The 25,781-nt window shown below is 39.7% G+C and overlaps 1 protein-coding gene across 1 annotated transcript in view; it reads left to right on the top strand.

The window, feature by feature from the left end:
- LOC132394274 (contactin-associated protein-like 5) overlaps nt 1-25,489 on the top strand; it is a 1,716,192-nt gene extending 1,690,703 nt beyond the window's left edge. The window contains exons 23-24 of the mRNA XM_059970198.1: nt 10,547-10,618; nt 23,438-25,489. Coding sequence (XP_059826181.1) covers nt 10,547-10,618; nt 23,438-23,628 — 263 coding nt within the window. The 3' untranslated portion in view covers nt 23,629-25,489. The remainder of the gene's footprint in view (nt 1-10,546; nt 10,619-23,437) is intronic.
- The last annotated feature ends 292 nt before the right edge of the window (nt 25,490-25,781 follow it).

Genomic DNA, 25,781 nt, shown 5'->3' on the forward strand with positions numbered 1-25,781 from the left:
ACTCAGATTTCAAATCAGACTTGGTCCAGTTTGTTTTTATCATGAAATTATTTCAAAAGCCTTCATATATAGTATATATTTTTTGCATTTTAAAAAAGTGTTTTAAAAATAAATATACCAAACATTGCAGAATCTGTTTCTTATGCATTGTGTATGTTCTCCTGCATCTCAGCAACAAGGTTAGCCAAGAGCAGATTTGTGTTACTTAAAGAAATTTCAATTAGCTATTCACACACAAACACATAGAGAGTAATATGTATCATTAAAAGTAAAAATCCACTGAATATTGAACCTAAGGTTAACTTACAATGAAATCCAGAACATAATTGGGCATTGCTGAAAATTCCCCGATGTTGTTAGCTGTTTTATTATAACAATTACTTTATGATTACTGGCAATTTTTTTCCTAATGTATTTAAGAGAAAAATGATATTGCCTTGACAATTGTGAATCAAGAATTTATCATACTGTGTGTAATTTTTGCACTAATGGCAAATAAATAATGAGTCATGAATAAAACAGTGAATAAGTAATCTACTGTTGTATGTATCCTTTTCAGATAGAGAGCTTCTTATCTGTGGAGGGCTATAGGCTGGATTTAAATATTATTAAGAAATATAAGAGGGGGTGTAGTTAAAATAGTCCAGAATAGGACACCAGTTAAGATGAAAATGGAGGGCAGAGGAGCAGTTAGAGTTGAAATTGAAGAACTTCATTTGGAGGGCTGTGGAATTTGATAGTATAATAAAGCCTGTGAAGTAACTGGGGCATAGAAGCGGAATTAGGCCATTCAGCCCATCAAGTCTGCTACACCATTCCATCATGGCTGATTTATTCTCAACTCCAGTCTTCTGCTTTCTCCCTGTAACCTCCACTTTAAATATACCCAATGACCTGTGGCAATGAATTGCACAGATTCACCACCCTCTGACTAAGGAACTCCTCCTCATCTCAATCTGCCGTAAGACAGTTTTAAATATAGAATCCTGCTGAGGATAGTTGAACAAGGAGCTCTGTAGAATAGGGTTACACCTGGAATGTTGCAGAGTAGAGTTGAATATGGAATGAGAGGCAACAGGATTAATAGTAACCTGGAGGGCAACTTTTCAATCCTGAGAGTAGTACATATACAATATGGAATGTACTTGAGTCACGTACATTATCAACATTTAAAAGGCACGAGGACAGGTAGATGGATAGGAAAGGTTTAGAACAGGGGTTCCCAACCTAGGCTCCATGTACTTCTTACTTAATAGTACTGGTTCATGGCATAAAAGAAAGGTTGGGAACCCCTGGTTTAGAGGAATATTGCAAACACAGGCAAATGGGATTAGTCTGGATGGACACTTTAATCAGCATGGATTGGTTGGACCAATAGGCCAGCTTCCATGCTGTATTGTTCTGAATTAATAGGATGCTGTAGAGTCAGAGTGCAAGTAGAATTGTGCACAGTGGATGGAGCTTCACTTGCCCAATCATTGAACAGTTCCCACAGCCAACTTCATCTCCGTTCTCGATTTTTATTGTTTATTTATTTATTATTATTATTATTTCTACTTTTGTATTTGCACAGTTTGTTGTCTTCTGCTCTCTGGTCAAACACCCAAGTTGGTGTGGTCTTTCATTGATTCTGTTATGGTTGTTCTATAAATTTATTGAGTATGTCCTCAAGAAAATGCATCTCAAGAAAATATGATGACATATACAGTGTGTACTTCGATATTAAACTTAATTTGATATGGATATTTAATCAGAAAATGGAGTCAAACAGAATTGAGCATGGAATAGTGGTTGAACATATTTGTAAAGGTATCTGGATTGGAAGGGTTTAGGTTTTTTAGGGTTTTTACTTACACTCACACACACTCACACTCTTCCAGAACTTCAAGCCACCCCCGATTTAACCTTAGTCTAATTACGGGACAATTTACAATGACCAATTAGCCTAATAACCAGTACATCTTAGAACTGTGGGAGGAAACTGGAGCACCTGAAGAAAAACCTCTCATTTCACGGGAAGAATGTACGGACTCCTTACAGAAAATGCTGGGATTGAACTCTGAACCCTGATGCCCTGAGCTACAATACCATTGCACTAACCACTACACTGCTCTGGGACCAACTTGTTGGGCTGAAGGGCCTATCAATGAAGGTTTCATTGATTGTATGACCCATTTCATCCAGATTCCATGTTGTCAGGAAGGAAACATATTCATTACTGCACCTGCATGGTTTGTATTCTCATTTTTATCTGTCGACATCCTCTTAAACTGACATTGTCAAGGCTGAGTGGATTCAGCCACACTGTCAACAGCAGGCGCTACCAAGCATCCCCATCACAGTGAATGGTGGAGAATTTGAATCAAAAACAAGAAATTGAGTAAATATTCAAGGTGATGCAGCATCAGAAGGGACGCCCAAGTTGAATTTTGGCTTCCAGTCTGGAGTAATACTGTATCTCCTCTCAACTGTTATAGGTCAAGGATAAAATATTTATACTTAAGGGTGACATGAGTAGGAACTCTTGGCTGTGGTGGCCAAGTCATTGAATATTTGTAAAGTGGAGGTTGATAGGTTCTTGGTTAGTCAGGACGTCAAAGTTACGGGGAGAAGACAAGAGAATGAATTGAGTTGAGAGGATAATCAATCAGCCATGACGGATGGCCTAGCAGACTCAATGGGCAGGGTGGTGTAATTCTGCTCCTTCATCTTATGGTATAAACCAAGTGAGGGGGCAGATAGGTGGATGGAGAAAGGGGACAAATTGAGAAGCTGTGAGGTGAAAGGCAGTAGAGAATGGTGCAAGCGTGGAACGAGCTACCAGCAGAAGTGGTGGATGTGAATTTGATTGCAACATTTAAATATAAGTTTGGAGAGGAATGGAAGGCTATGCTCTAGGCCTGGGTTGAGTGGTAGAACAGTTCAGAACGGACTCGATGAGTAGGATGGCCTGTTTCTATGCTGTGGTCAATGACTATGACCGCTTCTTGTAACAATTAAAAGGGGACCAGGAGTGTAGTGGTATTAGAAATAATGTACAGTAAGTGAAGCAATCAGCACGTTCAAATGCCCTTCCCAATGGTGCTGCCACATTCTTCAACTTTCAATTCTACCTTTCTCGGTTATTTCTTTATTGTCGGGTCAACATTTCTTTCTCCATTACTTCAGCTTGCACTATAACCTTTGCACCATTCTATTGGTTTGCATCAATTGATGTATTTATTATAACATACTGAATATGCTGTTTATTCTGTGAGCTTCATGAGAGCAAAGAATCCATTGGTGTGTATGACAATAAACTACTGTGAATCTGAATAGTAAATGATTCTGCACCATTGTGATAGGTCCTTCAAAAAGACAGCCCATGTAATGGGAAGAAAGGCCTCATGCAATTCTCTTCCTTAATTACTAAAAGCTGATGATATTTGAGTAATGCACATAAAATGCTGGAAGAGCCCAGCCAGATGGGGAGCATCAGTAGTGAGGAATAAACAGTGGCCGTTTCAGATGGAGACCTTTCTTCAAGATTGGAAAGGAAGGGAGAAGAAGCCAGGTGAGTGGAGAGGGAACACATGGACAAAGAGTTAGAGAACATCTCCTTATCCTAGCTTCTTCCCCCTTCCTTTCCAGTCAGACCAAAATGTTAACTGTTTATTCCCCTCCATAGATGCTGCCTGACCTGCTGAGTTTCTTCAGTATTTTGTGTGTGGTGCTCTGGATTTCTGACATTTGTTGAATCCTTTGTGCTTATGATTTGCCACTCCACTGCAAAGGCTGTTTGAGGTAATCATACCCTGAAGAAGTTTAAATCTTCAACAGGAGTTCAGGGAGACCTCCCTCCACTGCTCCCCCTCTGTGATCTCAGCTGCCCTCCAACTCTTCAACTATGTCCTACCCACCCCCCTAACCACTAACCTTCCCCCTCACCTGGTTTCACCTACCACCTTGCCATCTTGTTCTCCTTCCCCTCCTCCCACCACCTTATTCTAGCTTCTTTCCCCTTCGTGTCCAGTCCTGATGAAGGGTCTTGGTCCAAATCGTCAACTGTTTATTCCTCTCCATTGATTCTCCAGCATTTTGTGTGTGTTGTTCTGGATTTCCTGCATCTGCAGCATCTCTTTGTGTTTATGATTTGATGCTTAAGTAGCTCATGTTAGAAGCAACCCACTCAGAATGTACTGTACCAATTTTCCAACTGATATTTATAGATCTATATTTCAATTCTGCCACCACTGATATATAATTTCAACAAATGAAGAATCATGTGCACTCATTTTCAATTTAATACTCTACCTGCCACCCACCCCTCCCAAGTGTATCAGTGCATTAATTTTTGATTATAAAAATCAAACCACACCATTAAGTGCTGATTTATTTTCATTTTGAGTTGACAGCAAATAAGTATTATCTCTGAGCTTGCGCCACTGTGCGTGTGTGAATTCTCTCAATCATCTCTTTATTGATTCAGACAGGAGCCAAGTTGGCTGGATATTTTTTGCTGGCCACAGATTTCTATTAAATTTAATGTTCAGCATTATTGAAATAGCTCTGAGCTCTATTCTGTTGTGATGTGCCAAAAATGTATTTCTTTTTGTAACTGAGGTCAAAGAACTGGAGATGTTTAGATTGTCCCTTTCTACTGGGAAGCCAATCCCACTCTTAACATTCAAAATGAAAGTATTTTTACGAATATTGTTTAGTAAAGATATACTTATTTTGCTTCATTACTCACTCACTTCAAAGTTGAAAGTAAATTTATTATTGAAGCATGTATAGGGTGTAGACATACACTACATTGAGATTCATTTTCTTGCAGGCATTTACGGGAAAATAAAGAAACACAATAGAATGTATGAAAAACTATGCATAATAATAGGTGACAAACAACAAACATGCAAAAGAAGACAGATCATTCTAATAAAACAAAGTAAATAAATAATACTGAACACTTTCTGAGCTGTGGGAAATGGTGTAGAATGGTCAGCTAACTAGTAATTGTAAATAGATTAATTGTGTTAATGATAACCAGAAAGTTATTGGAATATTATAGAAACCCATTTGATTCAGCAATACTCTTACCCAGCATGGTTGATGTGTGACTCTGGACCTTTCAGAATCAGAGTCATAATGAGAATTATGTTTATTGTAATTGACATACTGTAAGTTGTGAAATCTGTTGTTTTTGTGGCAGCAGGACAGTGCAGGCATAACGAATTACTCTAAGTTAAAATAAATAAATACTGTAGAAGAGTAATAGTGAAGTAGTATTCATAACTTTGTGAACTGTTCAGAAATCTAATGGCAGATGGGAAGAAGCTGTTCCTTAAACACTGAGTGTGTGTCTTTAGGCTACCATGCCTTCAAAGTTCAAAAGTTCAAAATTCAAAGTACATTTATTATCAAAGTATGTATACATTATACAATCTTGCAATTCATCGCCTCATGGGCAGCTGCAAAACAAGAAACCCAAGAGAACCCATAAAAAAAACTCGACCAACATCCAATGTGACAAACATCCAGCTCATTGGTAGCAATGAGAAGAGGGCATATTCCGAATTGCTGAGCTTTTTTAATGATATATTCCAGCTTCTTGAGGTACTGACTTTGGCAGATATCACTGATGGTGAGATGCTTGTGCCTGTGATGGAGCTGGCTGAGTCTAAAACCCTCTGAAATCTCCTGCAATCCTGTGCTTTGGAGCTTCCATACCAGACAATGATGCAAGCAGTCAGAATTCTCTCCACAGTACATTTGAGAAATTTGCCAGAGTATTTGGTGACATACCAAATCTCCTCAAACTTCTAATAGCCATTGGTCTAACTTTGCATCAAATTAGTAGGCCTCTGAGGTGATGTTACCAGGAACTTGAAACTGCTCAAGCTTTCCACCCAGATCCCTCAATGAGTTTCTTCTGACATCCCCTTCCGGTATTTATCTCTGTGATTCCCTTGTCCATTCACCTGTCCCCACCAATATTCCTCCTGGTGCACATCCCTGCTAACCTGAAATGCTAGCCTGCCCATTCACTTCTCCCCTTACCTCCATTCAGTCCTTCCAGTTGAAGCGCTATTTCACCTGTGAATCTTGTCAAGGTCATCTATTGCATCTGGTGCTTCTGATGAGCCTCCTCTACAATGTAAATTCTCAATGTCCCTCAATGTTTGTCACCCATTATTATGTATAGTTTTTCATACATTCTATTGTGTTTCTTTATTTTCCCGTAAATGCCTGCAAGAAAATGAATCTCAATGTAGTGTATGGCTACACACTATACATGCTTCAATAATAAATTTACTTTCAACTTTGAAGTGAGTGAGTAATGAAGCAAAATAAGTATATCTTTACTAAACAATATTCGTAAAAATACTTTTATTTTGAAAGTTAAGAGTGGGATTGGCTTCCCAGTAGAAAGAGACTCAATGTAAATTGGAGGGGCAGGGAGCATATTGTCGATCATTTCACTCAATCTGCCAAAAACAGACTTCCCCGTGGCCAATCACTTTAATTCCTATCCCTGTTCCTGTTCTGATATGTCAGTCCATGGCCTCCTCTTGTGCCATGATGAGACCACCCTCAGGGTGGAGGAGCAACACCTCATATTCTGTCTAGGTAGCCTCCAAACTGATGGCATGAATTAAAATTTTTCCTTCCATTATCTTTTTCCCCTCCCACTCCCTTTGCTTCTATTCCACTCCACCCAGCTTCTTAACTTTTCTCCTCACATGCCTATCACATCCCTCTGGTGTCTCTCCTTTTTCTCATGGTCCACTCTCCTCTCCTATCAAGTTCCTCCTTCTCCAACTTATTATCTTTCCCACTTACCTAGCTTCACCTATTAAAGTTCCCCTGCGCCCCTCCCTTTTTATTTTGGCACTTTCCCTTTACCTTTCCAGTGCTGAAGAAGGGTCTTGGCCTGAAACGTTGACTGTTTATTCATTTCCATAGATGCTGCCTGGCCTGTTGAGTACCTGCAGCATTTTGTGTGTGATGCTCTGGATGCCCAGTATCAGCAGAATCTCTTGTGTTTACAACCATTTCCTTGGTTGTACTGGCATCCAGTGCAAGGTTGTTACTGTGACACCACTCAACCAGCAGATCCATCTCGCTTTTGTATGCTTCCTCATCACCATCTGTTATTCTGCTTACAACATGAACTGTGCCCAGCCACACACTTGTGGGTGTAGAGAGGGTAGAGAAGTGGGCAATGTACATATCCTTGAGGTGCACCCGTGTTGACTGACAGCAAGGAGGAGACGTTATCACCAATCCGTACTCACTGTGGTCTCCCGACAAGGAAGTCAAGGATTCATTGGCAGAGAGAGGTTGAAAACAAGTTTTCGAAGCTTGTTGATTAATATTGATTGTATTAAACACTGAGCTGTAATCCTTTCCATAGATGCTGCCTGGCACAGGAATGGCTGTTGTCGAGATTGTCCAAACCTGAATGGAGATCCAATGAGATTGCATCCACTGTAAACCTAATGTAATGGTAGGCAAATGCAGAGGGTCCAGGTCCTTGCTTAGGCAGGAGTTGATTCTAGCTATCAGCAACCTCTGAAAGTACTTCATCACAATAGATGTGGGTGCAACTGGTTGATAGTCTTTAAGGCTCACCTTGCTCTTCTTGGGCATTGGTACCATTTTGAAATAAGTGGGAACTTCCAAGTACAGCAGTGAGAGATTGAAGATGTCCTTAAAACTCCAGCTAGTTGGTCGGCTCAGGTTAACTGCCATCTAAGATGCTCTAGCAAATCATATAATTGCAACAGACTAAAAATATATTATAAAAGTATGGGACAATGCAGATCAATTCATTGATCAGATCTGGGTCTGTCAGAAGTAGCTTCTGCTTGGTCCATCTTCACAAAGTCAGAGGACGGGTTTCTGAATCAGAACACCTGTCCCTGGACAGCTCAAGTAACAGAGTGATAAGTCATACTAACAGAATCATATCTCACACTACAGATTCCTTCACTGAATCGCACGTCAACCCATCTATTTCGCTTTAGCCTAATCACAGGACAATTTAACTGGAAACCATGAGCACCTGGATGAAACCATGGAGAAGATGTACAAACTCTTGGTAAACAGTGGATGAATTGGACTCTGAACTCAGGATCGCCCTGAGCTGGATAGCATTGCACAAACCACTACTCTATCGTGACATCTAAATGTACATTTATGAAGGAGTTGCCTTGTGAACTCAAGGAATTCTGCAGATGCTGGAAATCCAAAACAACACACACAAAATGCTGAAGGAACTCAGCAGGCCAGGCAGCATCTATGGAAATGAATAAACAGTTGATGTTTTGAGCTGAGGCCCTTCCTCATAAACTTTCAGATGTCTTGCAATATCTGATTAATCTCATCTGAGAAAATTTCCTTCAGATTACATCTTCAGCTGTTGAATTAATACTCCTCCAAATTTGGAAGGAAGATTGCAAGTAACAAAGGCAATGCTAGATTCCAGGTAGACAAACTTCCCGTTAACAAGACCATGGTATTACTACCAGTGATGAAGTCATTGTGTTCTGGAGAGCAGTTCAACGAATGGTGAGAGACCCAAAACAAACGATGAACCTTCTTGAATACATTCACATAAATGTACTGTTGCTGATGCCTCTGCCGATTATAATGCTTGTGAATGGCACTGTTTCAGAATAGATCTATCAGCTCAGGAATGGATATTGGAGAAGCCCAGTGCATCCACAGGAATATATCCCATTGGCTGATGTGGCTCAGTTTTTACCATCATTGCCCTCTTCTCATTACTGCCATCGGGGAGGAGGTACAAGAGCCTAAGAACCCTAATTCAATGATTTAGGTAACTTCCTCTTAACTGCTAATAGCCCATGAACCCATGTAGTTATCTTTATCTTACACTATTTATTATCTTGTTATTTTAGTAACTTTTATGTCTTGGAAAACAACTGCAGCTGCAACACAAGAAATTTCACATAAATAAATCTGATACTGATTTGATTCAAACAGTTTTATGTTCAAACCCTTTTCCCGAGATTGGGGTAGACAGCTCTCAACAGAACTTTAACTAAAGTATACTGAAAATACTTTTGTTGGAACTAGATACTAAACATCTGTTGAATTAAAAGCAACTCCTGATATCCTGAGCCAAATTCAATCCTCAATCAATGTTGCTGCTATACTGTATTTATCTCATCATCACAAGACTGCTGCTGTTATTGAGATAAAATGCGTAGTGGTTAGTGCAACACTATTGCAGCTAGAGGTGTGAGAGTTTGGAGTTCTATTCCCAGGGTGCCTGAGTTCATTGACTGTAAGGAGTGTTTACATTCTCCCTGTGGAATGTGTGGGTTTTCTCTGGGTGTGCCTGTTTCCTCCTACAGTCCAAAGATGTACCAGTTACTAGGTTAACTGGTCATTGTAAATTGTTCCGTGATTAGGCTAGGCATAATCGTGGGTTCCTGAGCAATGGGGCTAAAAGGTCCGGATTGACTTATTCCATGCTGAATCTCAGTAAATAAAAACAGAAAATGGTGGGACACTCAGCAGCTAAGGCAGCCTCTATAGAAGGAAAGACAAAATCAATGTTCTATTTTATTACTTACTTTATTGTTTACTTAAACTTTATTGCTTACTTAAATTTTGCTCAGAGCTCTATCTGTCACCGCAGCTGCAGCCAAAGATGTTGAATATCTCTGGTATTTATTGTTTTTATTTTCTAATTTCTAGCATCTGCAGTAATTTGTTTTTTGATTCTTGTTTTTGGGAGATTTTGTCAGCAGAGAATATTTCGCAAAAACAGTATTAACTTGGCTGCAAATAGGCATTGTAACATCAAAGCCTGTGAAAGGCATTTTCAGATTTACATTCAAATTTATTTATTGATCACATGTATATTGAAACATTCAGTGAAACCATCATTTCTGTTAGCAGCCATCACAATTTAATGGTGTGATAGAGGTGGGCTGTAATTGTTGCCACACATTCCAGTGCCAACATAGCATGCCCACCGATCTCAGGAGAAAAAACGGAACACAACAAGCAACAAAATAATAACAGCAAAACGGGTCTCATTTCTCCCTGATGTAAATGCACTGTTCTCCAATCCCAGAAAGAGCTGTTTTTGGCTTCCAGTGGACTCGTAGATTCACAGATATCAAGCTTCAGCTTCTCCAGCGGACTTCTACAAACTTCTGGAGTCCTGATCAACCTTCACGCTTCAACCTGCAGACCCTGGATGAAGACCGCAAACACTAGGCCTTGAACTTCAGACTTGCTGATGATGAGACCCCAAACACTAGGCCACGTAACTCTGGACTTGTCGATCATGGGACCCCATACACTGGGGCACAAACTCTCGTCTTGGCTAGTCAGGTACTTAGGGAGTCAATGCCCCTTGTTCCTCACACCTGCAAAGAAAGAAAGTTTTTTGCTTCTGCCTGAGGAGACAGGAACCACCACAGTGTTACCAAAATGGGCGACATTTCAGTTATTGAAATTTATAATGTTGTTGCCCATTTCCATTCTACTTCTTGATAATATTGAGTTGCTTTTTCTATTATAGATCATTCCAAACCCACTGAGGAGGAAGCACCATTGCAGAAGGCAGTCAAAAGTGATTCTGCAGTTATTGGAGGTAAGGAACAGAGATGTACAAATAAATTTTTTTTGGATGCATCGTGGAAGAGTTGATTTGCTTTACTCTGGAGAAGCAAATGGTCAATTACTATTAATGTATAAATGGCAGGAAGGCAAACCAACAGATGTGTTCTAGTATCAGAGAATCTTTGAGCATTTATTAGGTGGAAGAAGTTCACTTCACCTGTTGTGTCTGCAAAAGTCACACACTGAGCTACAATGATACAATAGAAACAAATTAAATAATATAACTTTAAGCGTACGTCAGATAGCATTAATTCAATAAGGAGAGAGAAAAAGACATCAAAAAACAAAGAGATAAAAGCCCAACAAATCTTCATAGTGTTTAGATTGAATTGCTGGAGTCCAGCTGTCTGGGGTAAGGCAAACTGTATCAGTTTCCAGAAAACTCAACACCGTGGTAACTGTGAAATTTATATACACTTAATAAAATAAAATAAATCATTCTCTTAAAAAAGTCAAAAGTAATGATAATCGAATTCTTCACTAGCGTCTTTGGGGAGGAGGGCAGCTACCCTTACCTGTTTAGGTGAATTGCAACCATTACCTCTCTGCTTAAACAGAGAAATTAACCTAAGCGAGAAATTCACATTTTGAAAAGTTGCTTGCAATTTTTTTTTTGAGCTGGCCCTGACAAATATCAAAGGCAAAGTCAAAGTTCAATTTATTGTCACCTGCACAAGTACATGTATGCAGAGGTATAATGAAAATCTTACTTGCGTCAGCATCAAAGGCACAGAGCATCTGAGCATGGAAAAACGATAACCAGCTCACAGACTAGTCAAGCAACAGTCTGACATTGATGCCATTCAAAGCAATATACCAGCTCCCCCAGTATAATCCCAGAGATCTTGCCTCACCAGCACAATGGTAAAATACTGCAGAATTAAGGCAGAAGTCCTTGGAATGCTCAGTACAGTTCTAACCAATCATGTTTAGAATGACATTATGGCAGCATTGTAGTGCATTGCTATTACAGAGCCAAAGACCCAGGTTCAATTCTGCTGCCGTCTGAAAGGAGTTTGTATGTTCTCTTTGTGATTGAGTAGATTTCCTCCCACATTCCAAAGATGTATGGTTTGATAAATGAATTGGTCACATGGATGTTATTGGGCAGCACAGGCTCATTGGGCCATAAGAACCTATTACTGTGCTATTTCTTTAAATAAATAAATAAAATACAGTTATAACCTCAGGGTAAATATGAGCAAGAAGACCTCTTCTTGAATGCCACCTTCACACTGGACCATAAGATATAGGAGTAGAATTAGCCCTTTTGGCCCATTGAGTCTGCTCCGCTATTCTATCTTGGCTGATTTATTATCCCTCTCAACCCCATTTTCCTACCTTCTCCCCATAACCTTTGATGCCATTACTATCAATAACATTAAACCACCGCTCTAAATATGCCCGATAACTTGGCCTCCACAGCCACCTGTGGCAATGAATTCCACAGATTCACCACCCTGTGGCTATAAAAATATTCTTCCTGAACTCTGTTCTAAAAGGATGTCCTTGATTTTATGAGACTGTGCCCTCTAGTCCTAGATTCTCCCACAATAGGAAACATCTTCTCCACATCCACACTTTCTACAGTATGTTTTTCAATATTGAATAGGTTTCAATGAGATCCCCTCTAATTCTTCTAAACTCCAGCTAGTACAGACCCAGAGTCATTAAATGGTTTTCATTCATTAATCATTTCCTTCCTGGGTTAATTCTCATGAACCTCCACTGGACTCTCTCCAATAACAGCAAATCCTTTGTTGATCAACACTTGGAAGAAGCAGTGAAAATGGATTGGTTGGGGGACTTTCTAAGTTCAATACCAGAAGTGGTTTATCAGCATGAGCAGTGGATGAGTCTGAATATGTCAGCCTAAATTTTTATCAGGTGGTAGGCAAACTAAGATGAGAGATGAATCTACTTGTCCTTATTCTGACCAATCTACCAGTGGAAGTTGTTCTCAAAGCTATGTCTTTTCACAACATAAAGACACCATCATCCAGCACTTGGAAGTACCATCACCTGCATTCCATCCTGAATTGAAAATGTACTGTATCACTCTTCATTCATCCCCATTGGGTCAATGTAAGGAAACCCATCACAAGCACCACGGTGAGAGTAACTTCATCAGAAAAAACGGCCATGGTTCATGTAGGCAGATCACCAGTTAAAGGATGACTGATAAATGTTGACCTTATCACTGACATCCAGATCCTGCAAAGTGAATCAGCTATATAAAAAAGGCATCAAATTAAAAACTGATCTATTCAATTGTTGGATCTCAGGCAAGACTAACACTTACTATCTGGCCCTAATTATTCTTCTAGAATAAAAACAATTGACATTTACTGAACTGAAGTGGGCAAACAATCTTTCATTACCTTGACGACCAATCCCACTTCCTGGAGACTTGTCTATTACTTTGTAAGCTATGCAACTTGAAGTTCTCATTCACATATTTCCAAATTCAAAGTAATTATCAAAGTACATATAATGTATGCCATCATACATTACCCTAAGATTCACTTCCTTGTGGGCATTCCCAGTAGGTACAAAGGAATACAACAGAATCAATGAAAGACTATACATAAATAATGACTGCCAATCTGCAAAAGAATATAACCAGTGCAAATACAAAAGAAAAACAAAGAATAATAATAAGTTAATAAGTAATAAATAATATTGAGAATGTGAGTTTTAGAGTCCTTAAAAGTGATTCCATAGGTTGTAGAATCAGTTTAGTGTTGAGGTGAGTGAAGTTATCCACATTGGTTCAGGAGCCTATGGTTAAAGTGTGGTAATTGTTCCTCAGTCTGGTGGTGTGAGACCTAAGGCTCCTGAATCTCCTTCCCAAAAGCAGCAGAAGAGAGCATGGCCTGGGTAGCAGGGGTGCTTAGTGATGGATGCTGCTTTCTTGTGGCGGTATTCCTTGTAGATATGCTCAATGGTAGGAAGGGCTTTGCCTGTGATGCACTGGGTTGTATCCATCTCTTTCTGTAGACCTTTCCACTCGTGGGCATTGGTGATTGTACACCAGGCTATTATACAACCACTCAGGATACTCTACGTGCAGCTTATAGAAGTTAGTCAAAGTTTTAAATGACATTCTGAATCTGCGCAAACTTCGAAGAAAGTAGAGATGCTGTCATGTCTTCTTTGTAATGGCACTTATATCCTGGTCCCTGCATGGAATTTAAAGTCACTGACCCTCTCCACCTCTGATCCCCTGATGAGGACTGGCTCATGGACCTCCTGTTTCCTCATCCTGTAGTCAAATATTGACATTTTGGCTTTGCTGACACTGAGTGAGAGGTTGGTGTTGTGGTACCATTCAACCATTCTTCTTCCTATATGTCAATTCGTCACCACCTTTGATTCAGCCAGTGACAGTTTTTTAATGTGATGCTTTTTTAAAAGTGACAAGATGGTCGACATCAACACAATGGGCAGAACGGCTGACCTCTGTGACTCTATGACACTGTTGGGATGTGGATAAAAACCAGACCACCCAGGAACAGACGGATACAGGAAGACCATGAAAACACACAGGCAATGAACCTGAGTCACCGGAAGTGTGAATTAAAATATAACTTGGAAAAGCTTAGCATATCAGACTTCATCTGCAAAACAAACCATCATATTACCTGCATATCACTCTACTGTCCAGTCCACAAAGAAAATAGATCCTTTCTCATCACCTGATCTGAGTTTCTCATTATTTTATGCATATCAATTAAATCTCCTCTCAGACTCCTTTATTCCAAAGAAAATGGCTCCAGCTCCAGCATTTATAGTTTCATCTCTTAGCTTGGTGATTGAATGGCTGCTGGTGACATTTAAGAGTCAAAATATAATTGCTGCATACAGATTAAACCAGATAAAGACTGTTGATTCCCTTTGATAAAAAATGCCTCTATCTCATATTCTTATACAGAGCTATCATACTGAATTCTATTATGGAAAGATGTATTTGACCTTAAACGATAAATTCATGAATGCAAGCTTTTAAATGGAAGTTTTGCCTTACAAATGCATTTGAATCATTGAGCAAATAATTGAATGGAAATTTATAGATCTTGGTCTTCACAAAGTAATATATTTCAAAAGAAATTCATGGCTAACATACGTGCTCCTATGGAGACAAATAAAGCAATGAACTGGATTATTAATTGGTCAAAATGAAAACCAGAAGACAGATATCAATAGTTTCACTAATTGGATAGGGGAGTTTGCTATGGATTGCCTCTGCGGCTTCCAAATATCTTATATTTTATAATAGCCTCAGCAAAAGTGGAAAAATTTAGAATGCCCATGTTACTAATTAAGCCAAAATTGTCAACAAGCTCATATATTTCATGTTGGCATTTTGTGCAGAGTTCATTATTTGGAAGGGGAGAGATAAACTCAAAAATCACACTAATGTTTTGGTAGTGGCCTATTGCCATTTGTGCAGATGTTTCCAAAATAGTCAACATAATTTTACTACGCACTGCTGCAATTTATTATTTTATTTTAAAAATTTTTATTTAGAGATACAGCACAGAACAGGCCCTTCCAGCCCTTAGATTTGTGCAGCCCTGCAACCCACCAATTTAACCCTAACCTAATCAGAGAACAATTAACAATGACCAATTAACCTACTAACCAGTATGTCTTTGGACTGTGGAAGGAAATCAGACATCCGGAGAAATCCATGCATTCCCTGGGAAAGACATACAAAGTCCCTAGAGGACAGCAAGATCGAACTCTGAATTCCAACACCCCAATCTGTAGTAGCATCATGCTAACTGCTGCACTACAGTGGCACATTATTTATGTACCAAGTGATAATTTCCAGGAAAGCATCTCATTTTGGGCGAGTGAATGGTCAGAATATTTGAGATTTCAAATAGCTTCTATCATTAGTGTAGTGCCTATAAGTAAATAGATTGTTAAGCTGTTCTTCCAAAGGAATTTTATTCAATGGTTATTTCTACAAGCAAGAAATCTGTAGCAGATCCACATTCCCAGGGAGAGTGAGGTGGAGGGACAGTCTTTAATGTACCAAACCTAGATGTCAGCTGTAATATCACACAGTGTACCAGTCACCCCTTATCACTCTGCTACCTGATCTATATTTGTACTGGGTTTGGCATTACCTCAATTACAAGCTTCAAGTTCCTAGGTCTAACTAATGTCAAAAGATAATCCTGTTTCAGCCATGTGGACTCTAGAGACAAAGACAATCACACCAACACCTCCAGTTCTCAAAAGGATAAGGAAATTCAGCATGTCACTCACCACCCTCACTGATTTTTGTAGTGGCATCCTAGCTGGGTACATCACAGCTTAGCTTGCCAACTGTCCTGCCCAAGATCACAAGATATTGCAGAGAGCTGTGATTGCAGCCCAGTCCATCGCACAAACCAGCCTTGCCTCCATTGAACAGACACAAAATGCTGGAGGAACTCAGCAGCCAGGCAGCATCTACAGAACAGATTTCCAGCATCTGCAGATTTTCTCTTGTTTACCTCCATTGGCTCTGAATGCACTTCCCACTGTTTCTGGAAAGGTAATAAAGAGCCCCTCCCATTCTGGTCATTCTTCCATCAGGGGAAGTTACAAAAGCTTGAGGTTATCACCAAGCTCAAGGACAACTTCAGTCTCACTGTTATCAGATACTTGACTGGACCACGAGAGTCACAGACTCCGGTAATACATTATAATAATAATGGAAACAGATGTAAATTGTAATTGCTATGTGTGGCATAGCAGTAGAATTAGGCCATTTGGCCCATCAGGTCTGCTCTGCCATTCAATCATGGTAGATCTTTTTACCACCACCCACCCCCCCCCCCACCCAACCTCATCCCTGTAACTTTTGATGTCATGTCTAATCAAGAACCGATCAAGCTCTGCCTTAAATACACCCAACGACCCAGCCTCCACAGCTGCCTGTGGTAATAAATTCCACCAATTTTCCACCCTCTGGCAAAAGAAATTTCTGCACATCTCTGTTTTAAAAGGACATCCCTCTAGCCTGAGGCTGTGCCCTCTTGTCCCAGAACCCCCCACCATGGGAAACATCCTTTCCACATCTACTATGATGATGCTGACCACAATATTCACCATCTTCTGTGTGAAGTTCAAAGGCAATTTATTATGTCATCATACACTACCCTGAAATTGATTTTCTTGTGGGCATTCAGAGTAAATACAAATAAACATGATAGAATCGATGAAAAACTGCACGTAACAGAACGACAACCAATGTACAAAAGACAAACTGCGAATTAAAAAAAAATAAAATATCAGCAATAAACAAACCATAGATATAAAAAACTCAAGTTGTAGAGTCCTTAAAAGAGAGCCTACAGTTGTCTTTCAGCTCCCTTTTAAATCTGTCACCCTCATCTTACATTTTTAGTTCCCCTTCCATGGGAAAAAAAGAATATGTGTGTTCACCCAATTTATACCTCTCATGATTTTGTACAACTCTATAAGGTCACCCCTCAATACCCAACATTCCAGGAAAGAAAGTACTAGCTTGTCCAGCCTTTCCTTACAACATAGGCCCCTGAGCCCCAGCAGCATCCTCCTAAACCTCTCAAGTTGACTGATGTCTTTTCCATTCAGAGGCGATCAAAAGATAAACTCCTGAACACTTGATTTCACAATCTACCTCATCGTGAGTCTTGCACTGTATTTGTCTTCTTACACTGCATTTTCTCTCTAACTGAAGCATCAGATTCTGCATTCTGTTTTCCATTTTACTAATTCATTGCGATTATGTGTGGCATGGTTTGTATGGGTGACACACAAACAACAGATTTTCACTGCATCTCTGTACATTCATTTGTGTATTACACAATTACCAGTAAAAGTTATAGAGTCATTGAACATTACAGTACAGAAAGAGTCCTTTTGGCCCATTTAGTCCATGCCAAACTTTTATTCTGTGTAATCTCATGGACCTGCACCCGAACCATAACCTTCCATATCCTTCCTATTCATGTACCTACCTATACAAATTTCTCTTAAATGTTGAAATCAAACTTGCATCAAACACTTCCAGTGGTAGCTCATTCCACACTATCACCACCCTCTGAGTGAAGATGTTCCCCCTCATGTTCCCCTTAAACATTTCATCTTCCCCCTTAACCAAGATCCCAAGTTCTAGTCTCACCCAACCTCACTGATAGATTGGAGGTCCTTGATGATGGATGCTGCTTTCTTGCTAAAGCATTCTTTATAGATGTGCTCAATGATGTCATCCATCGACATAGTGATAATGGTTTATTCAGAGAAGGCAATAGGTCAGCAGTCAGAATGTATCCTAAGGCCATGAATGGATACACCTGATTTGTTTTTGTGAAAGAAGTGGTGGAGAATTTAACCATTTGGTTACTGTTATCTAGCACAGAAACACTATACCATCCTGAGTTCCTACCAGAACTTGTCCATTTGCCTATATCTGGCCTGTAACCCTCTAAACCTTGCCTATCCATATACTTGTTAACATTTCTTTTAACTGTTGTTATTATACATACTTCTACCACTTCATCCGACATTTGATTCCATATACATGGAGTCATAAAACAGTACAGCACAGAAACTGGCCCTTTGGCTCATCTAGTATGTGCTGAACCATTAATCTGCCTAGTCCCATTGACCTGCACCCGGACCATAGCCCTCCATACATCTCTCATGCATTATCAATCCAAATTTCTCTTGAATATTGAAATCAACCCCACATTCTCCACTTCCACAGTTTTACCACTCTCTGAATGAAGAAGGTCCCCGCATTAAACATTTCCCCTTTCACCCTTGACCCATAATCTCTCGTTGTAATCACACTCAACCAAAGTGGAAAAAGTCTGCTTGCATTTACCCTATCTGTATCTGTCAGAATTTTGTACAAATTTCCTTAGTCTTCTATATTGAAAGGAATAATGTCCTGACCTATTCAATCTTTCCCTTTGTCTCAGGTCCTCAAGTCCCAGTCACATCCATGTAACTTTTCATCATACTCTTCTAATCTTATTTACATTCTTCCTGGGTATGTGACCAAAGCTGGACACAACACTTCAAATTAGGCCTCACCAACATCTTATACAATTTCAACATTACATCCCAACTCCTGTACTTAATACATAAATTTATAAAGGCCAGTGTATCACAAAACTTACTTTATGACCCAATTATGCCACTTTCAATGTATCATGAACCTGCATTTCCACATCCCTTTGTTCTATTGCTCTCTTCAGTGCCCAACCACTCACCTTGTAAGACCTACCCTGGTTGGTCTTCCCAAAGTGCAACACCTTACACTTGTCAGCATTAAAATTCAATGGCCATTTTTCAGCCCCATTTTTTTGATGGTCCAGATGCTGTTGCAAGCTTTGATAGTCTTCCTTGCTGTTCAATAAACCCCCAATGTTGGTGTCTTCCATAAATTTGCAGATCCAGTTTATCACATCATCATTGACATAGATGACAAACAACCATGTACCCAGCTCTGATCCCTGTGGCACTCCACTAGTTAGAGAGACAACCATCAACTACCATTCTCTGGCTTCTCCCACAAAGCCAATATCGAATCCAATTTACTACCTCATCCTGAGTGCCACACAAATGAACCTTCTTGACCAGCCTCCCATGTGAGGCCCTGTCAAATGCCATGCTACAGTCCATGTAGACAACATCCACAGTCTTGCTTTCATCAACTTTCCTGATAATTTCCTTGAAAATCCCTATAAGTATGGTTAGATATGACCTACCATGCACAAAGCTATGTTGACTATTCTTTATTGGCTCCTGCCTATTCAAACACTTACATATACAATACCTTTTAATAACTTTCCCACTATTGATGTCAGGCTCACTAGCCTATTGTTTTTTTTGGTTTATTCTTAGAGCCTTTCTTAAACAGTGCAACAACGTTAGCTATCCTCAATCCCTCTGGCATTTGTCTGTGGCTACAGATGTTTTAAAATATCTCTGCTAGAGCCCCTGCAATTTCCGTACTAGCATCCCACAGGGTCCAAGGGAACACATTGTCAGGCCCTGAGGATTTCTCCACCCTAATTTCCCTCAAGCATTACTCCTTCTTTGTAATCTGAATGATTTCCAAGACCTTACTGCTGCATTGCCTGAAATCTAGAGACTCTGCATTCATCACCTGAGTGAATATGGATGCAAAAAATACATTTACTATTTCTCCCATTTCTTTTGGCTCCAGGCATAGATGACCACTCTGATCTTCCAGAACCAATTTTGTCCCTTGCTATGCTTTTGATCTTAATATATCTGTACAAGCCCTGAGGATTCTCCTTCACCTTGTAAGCTAGAGCAACCTCATGTCTTCTTTTAGCCTTCCAGATTTTATTCTTAAGTGTTCTCTTGTACTTCTTATACCCCTCAAGTACCTCATTTGTCCCTGCATGCTTATACCTGTTATTTTAACCAGGGCCTCCATATCTCTTAAAAACTAAAGTTCCCTAAACCTGTTATCCTTGTCTTTTATTCTGACAGGAACGTACAACTTTTGAAGGTCTCTCACTTACCAAGTTCACCTTTGCCAGAAAACAGCCTGTCCCAATCCACACTTGCCAGATCCTTTCTGATACCATCAAGATTGGCCTTTCTCCAATTTAGAATCTCAACCCGAGGACCATAATTACCTTGAAATTAATTGCATTATAATCACTAGATGCAAAGTGTTCCCCTACACAAACGGCTGTCACCTTTGCCCCGTTTCATTTCCTAATAGGAGATCGCACTCTGTCTAGTTAGGATTTCTTTGCACACATTAAGGAAACTTTCCTGAACACATTTGACTAATTCTTTCCCATCAAACCCTTGTACGGTATGGGAGTTCCAGTCAATATGTGGAAAGTTAAAAATCACCTACCATCACAGCCTTAATTTTTTTTTGCAACGGTCTATGATCTCTCCATGAATTTGCTCCTCTCAATCACGTGGACTGTTGGGTGGTTTGTAATATTATTCCATTAACATGGCCTTACCTTTCTTATTCCTCAGTTCTACACATGCATTGTATTCTTTGTGAAGAAGTTGTCCTTCAGATACATTTTAAAACTTTCTCCTCTCACCTTAAACCTTTGCCCTCTAGTGTTAGATTCTCCTATCCTGAGAAAAAAAGACTGTGACCATTCACTTTATTTCTGCCTATGTTCCTATTAAATAAAGGTAAAATAAGAGAGACCTAATCTCAGTAACAAGGCTATTGAATTGTCGCAAAATTTTTGAATGTAATTTAAGGAAGATGATCTCCTCTCCTCACCTACTCTGTCCTGCATATGACACATTACACCATTTCTGCTTTACAGCTTTCTTCTGAAATGACCAAGGAAACCATTAAGTTTTACCAAAGCACCTTATAAAACCCTAATCAGATGTTCATTTCCAACTACAGATAATGGGCTCTCTCTGTATTAGACGGCCAATTGACATTTCTCTTCCATCCACCAACCCCTTACTGCATCTTCTTGCCACTTTTTTTCCTTTCATCTATATTGTACAAGCAAATTGAAAAGCCACACTGAGTTGGTGTTCAAGCTCTACCTGGGCATGAATATGGTACAGCTTTTACCATTCTCAGTTGACAAGATTACCAGTAAAACTACATTTTGATGACAAAATGATGGCAACAGAAATGATAAAGTTATAGTCTGGGCCCTGATTACAGAATGAAATAATTATCCACAGTTCCAAAAGTAAATTCAATTTTCTATTACAACAATATGTGCATAAGTAACTAGTGAGGTTCCTGAAACTTGGATATCATCACTGCTGCATCCAGGTTTCTACTTCAAGCCTTAGTCTGCGGTTCCCCATTACCACAATCCACCCTATTTACGAGTTGTAAATTCTCTCTATTTTTTCCCTCTACGATAGTATATTCCAGTGTGGTGACAGTAGAACAGGCTATCCAACATCAAGACTGAGACCCCTCAGAAGATTGAAGAGTAGTCAGTGCTGTGAGAGGCCAGAGGTGGGCAGTGAGTAGTGGTGCAGGACCCAGTGGAAACATTAGGGACCTCAGCCTGGAGGTGGAGAGGGAAACTACATAGCGGAGAGAGGGGCGAATGAGGACTTCATGTAATTAGCAACACATTGCATAGGCAAAGGAATTTAACATCCCTTCATGATTACAGTACTTCAGCCTCCCAGACAAATTCCCTTTGTTCCATACATTGACATTTCCACTTTCTCTGCCACTCACTTTAATTTCTCTCCTTCTCACTTCTTTGACCTGAAACTTTCCTCCAATGCTGCCTGACCTGCTGAGTTGTCTTTGCATTTTCTGCTTTTATTTCACACTTTGGCTTTCAAAATTTTGTTCACCTGTACAACTGGGGATGAGAAATTAATTCAGGAATTACCATAAATGCAGAAGCCCCAAGAATAATATAGAATTTAATTAACAAGGAATAACTGTCTCTTTGACACCTATTATCTTATTTCTAACGTCCACTGTCTCATGTAATGAGAATGTTTCCCATTGCTTAATGAAATTTCCCATTGAAACTGCGCAGAGGCCATTTCAGATTAAACAGACAATGGGTTCAGTATTCCTTGTTTATATTTAGGGTATTTTGACCCAATGACTATTGTGTCACAGAATCTAAATCAGGTTTAATATCTCTGGCATATGCTGTGAAATTTGTTTTGCGACAGCAGTACATAGCAATATATAATACTAAAAATTATAAGTAACAATAAGTATATATAAAATATTACATTAAAATTAATGCAAGAAGAGGTTAAAATAGTGAGGTTGTGTTCATGGGTTCATTGTCTATTCAGAAATCCAATGGCGGAGTGGAAAAAGCTGCTCCTGCAATATTGAGTGCATGTTTTCAGCTTCCTGTGCCTCCTCCTCAATGGTAGCAGTGAGAGGAGAGCATGCCCTGGGTTTTGGGGGTCCTTAATGACAACCTTTCTGAGGAATCGCTCCTTGAAGATGTCCTGAATGCTGGGAGCTAGTGCCCGTAATGGATCTGGCTGAGTTTACGACCCTCTGCAGCTTCTCTGATCCTGTGCTGTGGCCCCTCCAGACAGTAAAGCAACCAGTTATAATGCTCTCCATAGTTCATTTGTAGTAATTTGTGAATGCCTTTGGTGGCATACCTTCACAGTTGGCTGAGTTAGTGAAATTGTAAATTAATTGTCTTGGTTTCTTTAACTAATCACATGCTGTGTTTCCTCCAGCAAGGTGCATGTGTGCAACGATCATGTACGATAACAAACCACAAATTGGCAATTCATTCTACATTGACCTCAGTGGAGAATAAGGTCAAGTGGATCATAAAATGCTTGCTTGTATATTATCACCTATTTTATGTCACTGCTCACAGAGAAGAAGAGGAATTTCTGTAGACAGAGGATGGTGAATTGGTATATTTAAAGTAGTGGTTTATAGGTTTTAATTAGTAAAGGTGTCAAATGTTACGGGGAGAAGGTACAGAATATGCTTGAGAGGGAATATAGGCCAAATAGCCTGAATCTACTCTTATGTGTCATGGTTTTATGGTCATATAAGGAACTCTTTCCAAATCATTGAGAACAGGCCATCACTGAAGATCTTGAAGGCACCATTCACTGCTTGACTGAATTTTCATGCAGATACAAGAGCTTTACTGGGCAAAAGGAGCACCAAATACCAAGAACAATCAGTGGAGAGCAGAGCAGACAAACAGAGTTATCTCACAGAAAGCATAGCTATGTTGAAATATAAATGATTTTAATAATAAAAACTAAAAGGAGATTTCTCTTCCAATGACAGGTGTAATAGCGATTGTGATTTTTGTCATCCTCTGCATCTTTGCTATAACTGGCCGCTTGCTGTACCAGAACAAAGGCGCGTACCAGAACAACGAAGCAAAACGAACGGAGTACGCTGAGGCTCCAGACGTCGCACTAAAGAACAAGGCCAATTACCAAGATGCTGAAGGCAGAAAAGAGTATTTCATCTGACAACAAAAGAGGCTTTCCTCGATGCAACAGGCAGATTAATCACACTGACAGCCTGGGCTCGCTTTCGTGCTCTGAGTTAGCTCCAGACTCTGCAGACTAAAGGCCAAATGCTTGCTCAAAGCACACAGACACCTGGCTTATTCTTTGGTTTACCTGACAGTGCTGGTTATAACCCTATTGTTACCTGCTAATTGCCAGCACAAAGGAGTAGAATGAAGAATCTACAACATTAAGGTTTCAGTAACAGTGGCTATTGTAAGTGTAGCAACAATCCTTCTCAGAACAATGTAAAGCATTAATATAAACTTTTAAATGTAACCATATACTTGGTTTATCCTCATGACATTCTTTTCCTTTTTTTGTTCCTCTTGAGGGTGATTGCATTATTTACTCATTGACCAGGTTAACTCCGAGTAAGGTAAAGAACTGGTTAAGTGCTGATTTAAGATGCAATCTTCATTCTTGCTGAACAATCAAGTCATTATCATTAATCTAATGCTCTGTTAGAAGATGCCAATTAGGTAAAGTAAAAATTGTTCATACTAATTATAAGAATTCCTGGTAGGCTTCCTGCCAAACCAAAGCTTAAAGTTACTTAGAACAAGTAAAACAGAAGAATATGTTTCAATGCATTTTTGTTCAGAAATCATTTTGAGGCAGCCAAACTAAAGGATTTAATCACATAAATTCTGATAGAACCAGAAAATAATCACAAGACTGTATCTCTTCACTTTTGCCAATGTCAGCTTTCATTCCCCAGTGTGCTTACAGACAGAACTTACTCAGCCAGCAGTTGGCACAGAACAGATCTCACAAAAAGCAGGGTAGTCTTGAGAACAAATTGTCTGTAGCAAAGTATACGTAAGTAACTACAACAAGGAGAAATCATGACAAAACTTATTGCAACATCATCGCACAGTGGCACAGTTGGTAGAGCCATTGCCTCACAGCACCAGAGATCCGGTTTCAGTTCCAACCTCAGGCGGTGTTTGTGTGGAGAATAACAAATGCAATTGATAGAATACATTACAGTACGCTAGAAGCCCCTCGGCCCATGATGCTATTTTGGCATATAATTGTGAGGAAAATGGAAGGATATGGACATTGTGTAGGCAGGAGAAAATAGTTTAGTTAGTCATTCGATTACCAACTTAATTGTTTCAGCACAGCATTGAGAGCTGAAGTGTCTGTTCCTGTGCTGTGCTCTTCTCTCACCAGCTACAAGCAGGTTTAACTGCCTACAATAAAGTCATGGACGGAGGAGAGCTGTACAAAACTTAGTACACATATTGTAACTAATTCCAGTTCCCTGATCCGCAGTTAATTAGATAAAGTAAATGGTTCTCAGTAGTTCCTTGCAGCAGTCTCTAGGTGTGTTCTTTGAACTATAGTATAAAAGATGAGGCTCTCTGAGAAGAATGTGTACACTGAAAAGGGTAGGTGCCCGGAATGTACTGCCGGGGTTTGGTGGTGCAGACAGATATGACAGACAGGCTCTTAGACTGACATATGAAAATGCTGGCAATGAGGAATATGGACATTTTCAGGCAGAAGGGATTAGATTAATTGGACATTATTAGCTTAATTAATTCAAGACAGCATTGTGGACCGAAGAGTCTGTTCCTGTGCTGTACTGTTCTATGTTCAATGTTCAGTGTTGCTCTATAATGCAAACACAGAGTCTGGGCAGCCTCCTCAGACTCCCTGTTTGACTGGGTTTCCTCTATAATACCGCAGATTCCAGAAATCTGAAATAAAAACAGAAAATTGGTGAAATAAGCTTGAAGTCAGGCAACATTTTTGAATAGACCAATACAGAGTGAAGATGTTTCATCAGGTTTGAACATAATGATCAGTTTTAAACACCTAGTCATTTTTCCCTCCCCCTTCCCTCTTCTGTTCCCCACTCTGACCTCTTGTCTCTTCTTCTGCTTACCACCTCCTCTGGTGCCTCTCCTTCTTTCCTATCTCCCATTGTCCATTCTCCTCACCTATCAGATTCCTTTTTCTCCAGCCCTTTACCTTTCCCACCCACCTGGCTTTACCTATCACCTTCTAGTTTGTACTCCTTCCACCACCCCCCCACCTTTTTATTCTGGTATCTTTCCCCTTCCTCTTCAGTCCTGATGAAGGTTACTCATTTCAATAGATGC

This window comes from Hypanus sabinus, chromosome 5 (assembly GCF_030144855.1).
Source record: "Hypanus sabinus isolate sHypSab1 chromosome 5, sHypSab1.hap1, whole genome shotgun sequence".
Lineage (NCBI taxonomy): Eukaryota > Metazoa > Chordata > Chondrichthyes > Myliobatiformes > Dasyatidae > Hypanus > Hypanus sabinus.